The sequence below is a fragment of the Berghia stephanieae genome, chromosome 9, assembly GCF_034508935.2.
Source record: "Berghia stephanieae isolate SIO BIC M18660-M18661 chromosome 9, UCSD_Bste_1.3, whole genome shotgun sequence".
Lineage (NCBI taxonomy): Eukaryota > Metazoa > Mollusca > Gastropoda > Nudibranchia > Aeolidiidae > Berghia > Berghia stephanieae.
Window position 1 is genome coordinate 24,812,892 of NC_088368.1, and position 12,500 is coordinate 24,825,391.

At 34.3% G+C, this 12,500-nt stretch overlaps 1 protein-coding gene across 6 annotated transcripts in view; it reads left to right on the top strand.

Annotated features, from left to right (window-relative positions):
- Nucleotides 1-12,500, top strand: part of LOC144979913 (aromatic-L-amino-acid decarboxylase-like) — a 65,460-nt gene that overhangs the window by 36,306 nt on the left and 16,654 nt on the right. For all 6 annotated transcript variants that reach the window (XM_078927177.1, XM_078927182.1, XM_078927179.1 and 3 more), the window contains 5 exons: nt 4,559-4,759; nt 5,139-5,252; nt 6,389-6,505; nt 7,280-7,414; nt 9,976-10,119. In XM_078927177.1, coding sequence (XP_078783303.1) covers nt 4,559-4,759; nt 5,139-5,252; nt 6,389-6,505; nt 7,280-7,414; nt 9,976-10,119 — 711 coding nt within the window. The remainder of the gene's footprint in view (nt 1-4,558; nt 4,760-5,138; nt 5,253-6,388; nt 6,506-7,279; nt 7,415-9,975; nt 10,120-12,500) is intronic.

Consider the following 12,500-nt stretch of genomic DNA (forward strand, 5'->3'; position numbering starts at 1 on the left):
AGGATTGCACCCTTGCTGCATTCAGTTGCAGTCATAAGTAATATGGTGTCAAGATTTAAATCTACAAGTGGCCTTCTAATTCTAACCCTCTCCTCTCTCTCTCTCTCTCTCCCCCCCCCCCCCCCCCCCCCTTACACACACACACACACACACACATACACACACACACACACACACACACACACACACTGGCCATAAACCTTTTATAGCATTCTTACCGATATTTGCTAGATTATTTTTCATAGCACGATGGCTCAGTGGTATGGACTTTGCCTCGTATTCAAAAGGTATCGAGTTCGAATAACCGCTAAGCTGTGTGGCCTTGAGTAAGTCATTTCACCCTAGCTCACTTTGAGTGGCATGGTTATTCCATTGGAATAGATCGTAGCCTTCGTTTACGCCTGATACTAGGACATTAATTTTGACGTCATTTGTAGATTAAAATTAGTGCACTGTCTAAGTATTTCTCAATGAAACAAATTATGATCCCATTGGTTGAACTATTGAATACAGCTCACTATTTGTTTCCTATTGATGGTTATCATCTTGTATTCAATAAACAAAACAGAACAAAACAAAAAAGAAAGGTGAACTTTTATATAGAGCACTATCCATTAAACGTGCTCGTAGCGCTTTACAAAGGGTCCCTGACCAACAGCAACACGGAACAGGCAAAAAGAGACTTGACGCCTTTCAGCGATTTTACTAATTTTTTTCCAACGGAGACAACGCTGTAAATGCGTGATACTCATTTTAAACCTGAGTATGGTGAGATAATGTGAGTAAAGTGTCTTTTCTAAGGACTCAACTAATAGATCTGAACCAGTCTGAGAAGCTTCCACAAAATTGTTTGTCATTTCTGTCGATTGATATTTGAATGACGACTTTTCTAGTCAAAAATATTTAAAGTGTTTTCCTTTTACTGCGGTAGAACAAATAGTCAAAGTCTCTAAAAGTGATCAAAAATTTAAAAAAAAACAAAACACACACACACGCGCACGCGCGCGCACACACACACACACACACACACACACACACACAAAACAAAAAAAATCCCAACAAAAAGATACGAAATAGACAAACAAAAAACCTCCAATTAAAAAAACAACAACAACAAAGATTTAAACAAAACAAAAGAAAAAACAAACAAACAAAAAATAAAAAAAAATAAATAAACAGTCGAAAGAGAATTGTTCAAAACATTTGGCGTTTTTCTCATTTCATCTAGGAAAATATTGATTCACCCCCGACTTAATAATACTATTACGAGACGATATGTCAAAATTCAATGTACCCATTAGTGAGGTATATAATGTAAATATATAATGATCTTTTCAAAAGTACGATCCCCTGACATCAAGCAGATCATGCTTATTATAGTAGCCGGATCTTGCTTATAAAAGCAGCGGATTTGAAAAAGTTTCTTTTTTTTCTTTGCTTAGTTAATGTCCGTACACAATGAACAACATAAAGTGATATCTGATTTGCGACCTTGATCGAATTGCTTGAGGCTGAAAGATAAGTAAATATCCTAAACCAGTTTAGCAACTCATCACTTCTGTTATCAGCAACCTGATTTTTTAGTTTTGTTTTTGTTTTATCTACGTTACAGTTTACAGTTTACAGACCATTAAAAAAAAATTCACGTAACGTCACCGAAAGGATATATATATATATATATATATATATATATATATATATATATATATATATATATATATATATGAGCTTTTATAAAGCGCAATATCCACTAAACGTGCTCAAAGCGCTTTACAAGGGTCCCTGGCCAACAGCAACACTAAACATGTAGGACGGCACATGACGCCTTTTAGGTGATATTAACATTTTTTTCGAACACAGACAACGCTGTTAACGGCCAGGTACTTATTTTACACCTGAATACAAGGACTCAACAATGCGCTGAGCGAGGTCCGAACCCAGGACATTATTGTAATGACAATATTTTGCCTTTGGTTTGAGAGTTATTTATATCATAGCAAAAAGCCCATAACAATTTGGATTATCAGTATCAAGACGTGTAAACAAGTTATCGTCGATTATATACGTATATATATATATATATATATATATATATATATATATATATATATATAGAAAGAGAGAGAGAGAGAGAGAGAGAGAGAGAGAGAGAGAGAGAGAGAGAGAGAGAGAGAAAGAGAGAGACCTAAAGGGGATTATAAAGTTAAAAATGACCAGAAATGTGAATTTATGTTTTTTTGTGTCTGTATTTTCATCTGAAATTTCCAAATTATTAGCCATATCTCAAAAGTATCTACTTCCAATGAGATATGAACCATGTCCATAGATCGTCTCTTATTAAATCAATTTTCAAAATTATACATTCTTCGAGTGTATCGTAGCGGAAAGTAAGATGCTATAATACGATTCCTGACGGATATAAGCAAAGAGCGTGTAGGTAACGATTGTTATGTTACCAAGAGCTCTCACTTCCCGCTTTTGGTGAAGCCAAGCATCTTCCGTCTTCTTCTCGTATTTTCTTCATTGTATCAGTAAGCCTAGCGCGCATGATACACGCGGAGCACACCAACCTCGCTGTCTCGCCTGGCACGCGACAATAGCATTGCGGTTAAGAGAAGTGAGAGCTCTTGGTAACTACGTTACCCTACACACTCTTTGATATAAGTAACGTATCGACCGGCAGCAAAAACAACTCTATGTTCGCTTTCAATCCAATAAAATTTCCGAAATTGGTCAATAATCTTAGGATAATAAAATACATCATGCAAGTTAAGAATAACAAAGTCATTCCAGGCTTTAAGTTTAAGACCCCGTAGCCATGATTTCCCAATCTTGTAGCAACAAAATAACAATTATTTGCCACCTTTGTGATAAGATAGGACACCTGATTAACACATTGTACTTTCTGCCAAATTTAATGAGATCCTTTGCCAAAAAAAAAAAAAAGAAAAAAAAAAGAAAAGAAAAAACCGCTTTACAAAGGGTCCGAAGCTAAAAGCAACACTTGAAATCTAGAACGAGACATAGGGTCTATAGGAAGCCGTTACTATAATTTGTTTTCGTCTAAGATGTCACCTTACGCGGCCCACACTGTGATTCGAACTATTGGACCTACATGTCAGAAGCCGAGTGTTATGCCACAAGAGCACCAAGTTTTGACACTTGATTGACAGGTCCACAGACACACCCACCCACCCACCCCCCCCCCCCCCCCCACACACAAACCAAAACAAATTATCTTGCGATTAAATCTTGACCAGTGAATTGTCTCAAAACATCCAAGGGGCTAATCTGATGCTTATGTTACAATGGTGAGCTCGAATATTAAAACTTATTAAAGCCTAACGGAATGCCCTCATTATGATGAGCAAGTTTTATCTCTCAAACTCTACCAAAAAAAAAATATAAATAAATGAATAAAAAGTAAAGAAACACCCCCCCCCTTCCCCCAAAAACCCTGATACAAAACAAAACAAAAAACAACAACAACAACAAAAAACAACAAATAATTCAAAAGAAACAGAAAGCAAAAACAAAACAAATATACACACGAAGCAAAAACAAACAAACGATTTAAAGCAAACAAACCCCCACCCCTAAAGTAAAACAAGCAAAAACAAAACAAAAACAAAATAAGCAAAATATCTCTTTGTTCCAAATTCTGACCATATTGAATTTAAAGTAATTTTTCTTCATATATTGTATATCTAGTACACATTTGAAAATTAAACTTAAAATGAAATGATGGAACCAACGAAAGTTCTGTGCCTCATCTGCTCGTTTTTATAGCAATGAATCAACATTTATTGATATCAGTGATTACTGATATACATAACTACTTTTTTATGGCTTGGGGTGATCTGTATATATATATATATATATATATATATATATATATATATATATATATATATATATATATATATATATATATATATATAATGTGTGTGTGTGTGTGTTGGTATTAGATTGGGACAATCATGCAAATGAAGCTGTTGAAGATCCGAGAGAAGAACTGCCTTACGGAACTGAGCTCCCCAGGAATTAATGGGTAACACTGAACTGAGCACGGGCAAAATTGGGAGAACATCTGGAAGCATGAAATAGTGGGGGCTGGCTGAGACTAAATTTTGTACATGATGTGGATGCCAAGAGCACACAATGGAGCACATCCTTAGAAATTGCCACGATGGGCCCAGCTGCACTGACAATTACCTAAGAGTCTGCTCCGATGTGGAGTGGGTTAGGTGTTGGAGCGACAAGTTTGATATATATATATATATATATATATATATATATATATATATATATATATATATATATATATATAATATATATATATATGTATATATATACATATGTATATATATATATATTATATATATATAAATATATATATATATATATATATATATATATATATATATATATATATGCGTCTGTGTGTATATACATATATGTGTATAATCTATAATGTACTTCATTCCCACACATGGGATATACCTGTATGTCACATGTTCGTTATAACTATTTTGGTGTACGTATATTATTCTTTCAGATGGACGCCGAGGCATTCAAGACGCAAGGCCGTGAGGTGCTCGACTACATAGCATCTTACTTAGAGAATATCAAGGATAGGCCCCCTCTTCACAACGTAACTCCGGGGTATCTCAGAAAACTGATCCCGGACGAGGCTCCAAATACACCAGAAGCATGGGATAAAGTTATGAAAGATATAGAGCGCGTCATTATGCCGGGGGTGAGTATTGTGTGTGTATGTGTGTGTGTGTGCGTGTGTGTATTTGTCCAATATATATATATATATATATATATATATATATATATATATATATATATCACTACAGAGAACAGAAGAGAGAGAGAGAGAGAAGAAGAAGAAGAAGAAGAAGAAGAAGAAGAAGAAGAAGAAGAAGAAGAAGAAGAAGAAGAAGAAGAAGAAGAAGAAGAAGAAGAAGAAGAAGAAAACATAGGTAGATAGATATATAGATAGACAGACAGACACAAACACAACAAAGAAGTGGAGTTGCGTCTTTTATTACAAAGACCTTAACGTTTAAAGTGAGTAAGAAACTTGTGTGAGCTCGAAACGAAATTAATGAATTTGATGTTTTTTCCAGGTGACCCATTGGCACAGCCCGCACTTCCATGCTTACTTTCCTACCGCAAATTCATACCCCGCCATCTTGGCCGATATGTTATCTGATGCCATTGGTTGTATAGGGTTCACATGGGTGAGTGTTGACAATGATGATAATAATATTATGAGTGGTCAACAGAGCTTTCATTTTCGAGTTTTGAATGCCAAATTGATAACAAAACCACTGTTGTTTGTTGAAGCAATTTGGCATGGTAAATTGGAATGAAATGCGATCTTTAAGTTTTGCCATGTAAGAAAATGTGTTGACGCTCCACCAAAACGTGTAGAAACGTAACCCCTAGTTTTATTCATTTGGCTACAATTCAATTTGAATCACTAAGCTAATTATTCCGGTCATAATGCCGCGATGTAAGGGTGGGTCACAAATGAAAAAAACAAAACAAAAAAAAAACAAAAAAAAAAACAAACAAAAAAACAACAACAACAACAACAAAAAAAGAAAGAAAAAAAAGAAGTATGTTTAGAGTCAAAATGAGTAAGGAAATGTAACTTATTTTGAAATTTAGGTTAAAAAATCTACTTTCCTCAATGAAGGCATTTAGTTTGATTTAACTCAAATTTTATGATTTAACCCTAAAAAAATTCAATTTTAAGCATAAAGTAAGACACCACGTATTACCGTTTTGATACAGCTGGCTACATATGTCTACTTTTAGAAGACCCCGATTTGAGAGCTGTTAACTCACTCAACCCTGACACCGACTATATCCGAAGTTGTTTACCCGGGGTTTCTTTTACCACATGCCTATTTATTACATTTTTCTGAGACAAATTATAGATAGTTCGAAGATGACGTCACTCAGGTCTTTGTTTTTTGTCATCCGCGTTTATGAGTAATGCTCACTAAACTGTATTAACTCGACTATAAAAGTTCATGGATACACATAGTTTTGTGTGTTGGTCCGTTATACTTCCGGATGGCAATGTTATGAGCTTCTTAGCCAAGCGCATACTATCTATAGGCGTAGTATCAAAGCGAATATTTTGGCTTTTTACACGTTTATGATAGTTGAATAAAACTATCTAGTCTATGTGCATGCTCATTTTTAATACATTATTTTCCCATTTTGAAAAGTAGCTAAAATCTCTATGATTGAGTGAGTTAAACCTGGGAAGCTAGATAATATAAGCCATTTTTTAAATAGATCCCGAACTTCATAAAGGAGTAAGACTAAAGATTTAACTTCCTCATTTGTATTTCTTTTAAAGAACTCCAGCCCGGCTTGCACAGAACTTGAGGTTTCAATGATGGACTGGCTGGCTCAGATGCTTCAACTTCCTAAACAATTTCTGTTCAGCGAGGGAGAAGGAGGGGGAGTAATCCAGGTAATTATAATCTATTTAAGTAATGCAAGAGTTATATACCTTGTTATACGTGTCCACGGAGAAGTGCCTTTGAGAATGTGTGCATTTTCAAAATAAAATATTTAGTAGTAGTAGTAGTAGTAGTAGTAGTAGTAGTAGTAGTAGTAGTAGTAGTAGTAGTAGTAGTAGTAGTAGTAGTAGTAGTCATCTGTATTTTTTGCCAAATTGGGACCTAAAATTTGCCAAAATTTTCCCCAAAAAACCCCAAAATTTGCCAAGAAGACCAAAATGTGCCAAAAAATTTGCCGCACTTTGGGTCCTTATTTGAAGATTTTTTGACGAAACGATCCACGACTGAAGTTGGATGTGTAAGTGACTAGATTTATTTGACTTGAGAAATAAAATGACTGTGAATAGCGTTGTTACAAAGATTTTAAAGGATCATTATCCGTAGAGAGTAGCTTCCCTTGGTTTGGGACCAGGCAAAGCTGCAACATTTCTCAAGTTTGGCACTTTTTTTTTCGTTATTTTGTTTTCGCTTCTTTTTTCCCCCAAAATTTGCCACGCGATTTGCCAATTTTCCCAAAATTTGCCACGATTTGCCAATTTTGGGAAATTTGCCAAAATTTGCGGATCGCCCTGATATTTGCGGCCGCAAAAATTGCAGATGCCAGGTAGTAGTAGTAATAGTAGTAGTAGTAGTATCCATCTGAATAGACTAGGTAATGAAGAAAGAGAATTGTTTGTTTTATTTATTCATTTTTACATCTCGATTCATCCTTCGTAATCTTATAGTGCACAGCAAGTGATTCCACTGTAATGGCTATTTTGTCTGCCCGCACAGCCATGTCCAATAAACTCAAGGAGGAAAACCCTGACATCACAAACGGGGAGATTATCAACAAGCTAGTTGCTTACACATCTGAAATGGTAGGAATTATTATGTATTATCCAAAATGTTGTTCTCCTTGTAAAAGCCACATCCTATTATATTTCATATGTGGTCCACTGATTTTCACGGTTATTATGTCCGAACAATCTTTAGAATTAAAAAAAAAAACAAAAAAACAAAAAAACAAAAAAAAAACAAAAAAAAAACAAACAAACAATTAGCTACATTGTATGTCACTTAGTTGCGTAATTTTTATTATTAATAATTTATTGGATTTGTTGTTTGTGAATTCATTCATTATATATATATATATATATATAATATATATATATATATATATATATATATATATATATATATATATATATAATTGTTATACTGGGCAAATTTATACTGTTGTATGCCACCATTTGAAGGCTTTGTAACCATATAAATTATTTGTATCTAAATGATCTACATTTCTGACGCATGCACGTCTGTACAATAATTTTAATTTTTTGGGGATGAAAAAAGTATTATTACTATCATCATCATTATTATTATGATTATGATTATTATTATTATTATTATTATTATTATTATTATTATTATTATTATTATTATTATTATTATTATTATTATTATTATTATTATTATTATTATTATTATTATCATCATCATCATTATCGGCTCGAAAAGTGAAGTTAGATTCAAACTGATATGAAATACAAACAATGTTTGAGTTTCTATCAATGTGAAAAATTGTATTTTTTGTATACCGTACAGGATACAAATAAACCCATTTATATTTTGAGGCTCCATTATTTTCCAGCTCCTAGTTCACCCTGACATGATACTGCTTTGAGCTGATGGGTGACATTTAATGCCCTTGCTGTCCCTTTTACTTTTTACAGTTGACAAAGTTGTTGACTAGACGAGGTTCATTTTTATCAATTGTGAATCGATCTGAAATTAACGTGAAGTACAGTCCGCTCCGGATAATCGCAACTCTGTTAATCGCAACTTTCGGTTAATCACAACATTTCCCTAGAAACGGAATTAATTCTATATAAAAGTCACTGGTTAATTGCAACAAACTTCGGTTAATCGCAACAAATTTTCTCAAAAAATAATAAATTCAAGAAATCAATCTAACAAAATATGATTAAATTTCATCCTGGAAGAAATCATGATGTGTTGAAAAATTGAGTGAACAGGATTTAGTGCTACAGTAGTGTGTCACCACTTTAGTGGAGAAAAAAGAGGGCGGGGCTTTTCTGTTTGGGTTTGTGATGTCATCTTGTGGCCATTATATAGGAGGCGAGGGGGCTGGGCATAGTCTTTATAACAGGTAGACAATGACAGTTGTAAAGAGAGACTGAGCAATATATTTTGTTTGAGATTGACAATAATTCATTGTGACCAACAAGTTTGGTGAGTGCTTTTTGTCTCTCATCACGGCTAAACTCTTTGGCTCTTACAAATGTTGAGAGCAAAAGAGTGAAAGTTAATCCAATCTGAATAAGACATCGACTTGCATCAAAGCTGCTTTTGCTTGACACAATCTATACAGGGCTGCCATATGGTTTTTAATTCAACAATATTGCTCAGTCTGTGGTAGACAAAGAACAATGGTTACAACAACTGAGTTTACCATATATGTGTAAAATGTTGCAATAGTGGACTGGAGACTCATCTTCGGTTAATTGCAACTTTGGTTAATTGCAACATTTTCGCTGATCCCAAGGTGTTGCGATTATCCGGAGTGGACTGTATTATTGAATTTTTTTTTATTGGTTGGAGAAGGGTATTGAAGTCATTGAAACATTCCAAATTCCATTGTTTGTTTTTTTTTTGTTGTTTTTTTTTCTTCTTTTTTTTTTTTTTAAAGCTGTTATATTTAATTTTGTACAGTACTTTTTATATTAATTCATATTATATATATTTATTACAATTCTTTTCTGTAACTAACATTTTATTCTGAATCCTGTTGGTAACTGTAACATTATATTTTGCTTTCTGTTTTTAATTGTGCGGCTATGTGGTCTGGTATAATGACCCTTACTTTCTGATACAAATGTCCTGGGTTCACTCGGTGAATCCTTGGAAAAGGCCCTTTACTAACATTTTCTCACCATACTCAGGTGTAAAATGAGTACCTGGCTGTACAGTGTTCTCTCTGTCGGAAAAAAATCAATGTAACATCGCCTAACAGGTATAATGTCTCGTTCCAGTCGTTACATGTTGCTGTTAGTCAGGGAACCTTTGTAAAGCACTTTGAGCATGATTAGTGGATATTGCGCTATATAAAAGATCAATTTAAAAAATAATTAGCTGTTATATTTTATTCTGCTTCCTGTTCCTAACTGTAACATTTATATTTTGCCAATTTCAGTGGCATTTTATTCTGCTTCCTTTTTATAACTGTAACATTTATATTTTGCCAATTTCAGTGGCATTTTATTCTGCTTCCTGTTTCTAACTATATATTTTGCCAATTTCAGTGGCATTTTATTCTGCTTCCTCTTTCTAACTCAAAAAAAATTATTTTGCCAATTTCAGTTGCATTTCATTATGCTTCATGTTTCTAACTGTAACATTTATGTTTTGCCCATTTCAGTCGCATTCTTCAGCTGAAAGAGCTGGACTGATAGCATTCACAACAATGAGAACTCTTCCCACTGATGAGAATGGGTCTTTACGAGGTTCAACATTGGAAGCAGCCATCAAAGAAGATAAAGCAAAGGGACTTCGACCATTTTTTGTGAGGATTATTAACCCTTTCTTTACCAACCATAGGAAAATCGTCACATTTGTTGCGATACAACCAACAGTTTTTCTTATTCAAATTTATTTTGTACATCATAAATTTTGAGAAACCGAACAGTGTGTTGTAGAGCATGTTTTTCTACATAGATTATTTATTGCAAGAACTTACTGCTATTATGTTTGAGTGATAAAAAAATCTATTTTTTTTTTTTGTTAGTTGGATGTGAAATTTTGGGGAAAATCCTGGAAATGACTGGTAAGGAGAGAGTTAATAAGCAAACATTTACTTACACGACCTCAAAAAAAACATACTGCTAGGTGAAATCTTTTATGTTGGTTTTTATCTAATTACATATTGGAAAAAAAAATTATTCCATTTTTATGTTGTTAGGTTGTTTGTTTTCCAAGGAATATTAAAGTAACACAAGCCTTAGCTGCATTGAATGGTTGCAAAGTGAGCTAGAATGAGGTGACTGTATTCAAGTCCTTACAGCAAGATTGAACTTGGTCATAAGGCTGCACAGATTGATATGACATCAAGTGTAAACGCACTTCTAATATGTAAAGAGTCTAGTCACAGATGTGACCAGTTTTGTCACACTGGTATTATTTGTAGATGATCCTGATGCATGAACTTGAATTCAAAGCCGAATTTTTAATACTGGACTATAAAAAAACACCCTTAATACTCTTCAACAGTCGTAACGTCACTTCCTTCCTTATGACGCATGGTAACTTAGTAACACTGGCTCTAAACTATCGGAACAACGGCGGACACCCGTATGAAATATTTCCCCGGCGAGCATAAAAGCGTATCCAGAGGAAAAAACCCCATAAATTTGATCATGTTTTGACTTTTATACATTCTGAGCACAAGACATATGAAAAGTTCTCGCCAGCATGAAGAATAAAAAGTAATGATTTTCTTTGTTTAGAACCAAGATGGCCGCCGTTGCCGGGCGGTGTGACATCAGACTACTGAATCCAATTGGAGCCATGAGTTTTGTTTCACACACTTTCAGAAAAAACTTTTATGTCAACATTCAGAATATTTTGACTTGCTGGGTGGGTTCTTCTGACCCCCTGACGATGTGTTTTCTATCCACCTGTATCTGTTTTCTGGGTTGTTTCCTGGCTTTGTCTTAAAATAGGATTTCTTGATTTTGTCTGTGCTCCTGCCGGAATCTTAAGCTGAGGGCGAAACAGTCAAATGCTAAGTATTACTTGTGAGAGATGATATTTTTTTTCCTTGTAAATCATCTTTCCGTTATGTATTGTTAGCTATTCTGTATTGGATATACTCTGTAAACATTAAAATTGAGTGTATTCCTCTTAGTGGGATCCTGTGCTTCTGTCTGGATATACTTTCAGATAATCCCAAACTAAGTACATTGATGGTGTGTTCTCGGAATCTACATATGTTCCCTATTTGACCCAATTCCCCTACCCATATGTCTTACTTTTCCCTTGGTGCTTTAATTGTAAATCTTTATTTTTTTTACTATTCCATTTTCCTTTTTTTTACTGGCATTGATACAACTAAATGTAATGCAGCGCTGTTAAATCCTTAAATAAACACAACAAACAAGCAACCAAACAAACAAAGCAGATATTTTTTTACTGGAATTAAAAAAAAAAATTCTTCATTGGGCCCTGGGACGAATGACTTTTGTTTTTCACACTTCCAAAAACATTTAACGTCCACATTCTGATTATTTTGACTTGCTGGGTGGGATCTTCTGACCTCTTTACCTAATGTGTTTTCAGATTAGCTTTTTGCCTTTGTCACGGAATGGGATAATGTAACTTTGTCCTGGTCCTTGACATAGTCCTTGGCCGAGAGGGAAAAAAACACATGTGGCTTGTAAGGCTACAAATTAAGTGCATTAATTTACCTCTCCGGTCTGTCATGCTCTCCATTTGACCTTTCCACAGTCGGTCTCTTGTTTCATCATAGCAAAATGAGTGCAACTCATTTGGTTTTAGTTGCCGAGCCGAACAAGAACCCACGCAAACGTTTTATCTCAGAAAAAAAAGTGTCTTTCAGTTTCCAACCAACAATGTGTACAAGCACATGGAGTTTCCTTGTTACTGTATTTAGAACACATCTGGATGATCAATTCTCAGTAAATAGATGATTGAATAGTAATATAACTGTTTTAGGTTACACATAGTTTTGTTTCGTCTGTTTGTTGTTAGTAAATTACAGAAATGTAAAGCGTCTATGACATACAACGAGCAGGAGATGAAAAAAATACACTCAGTTTTCAGATGAAGAGAGAGAAAGTTAAAAACAAAAACAAAAATTCGGAATCTTCAAAAAACTTTTAATTTTCACATTTTGATTATTTTGGCCTGGGCCCAATTTTACTTATC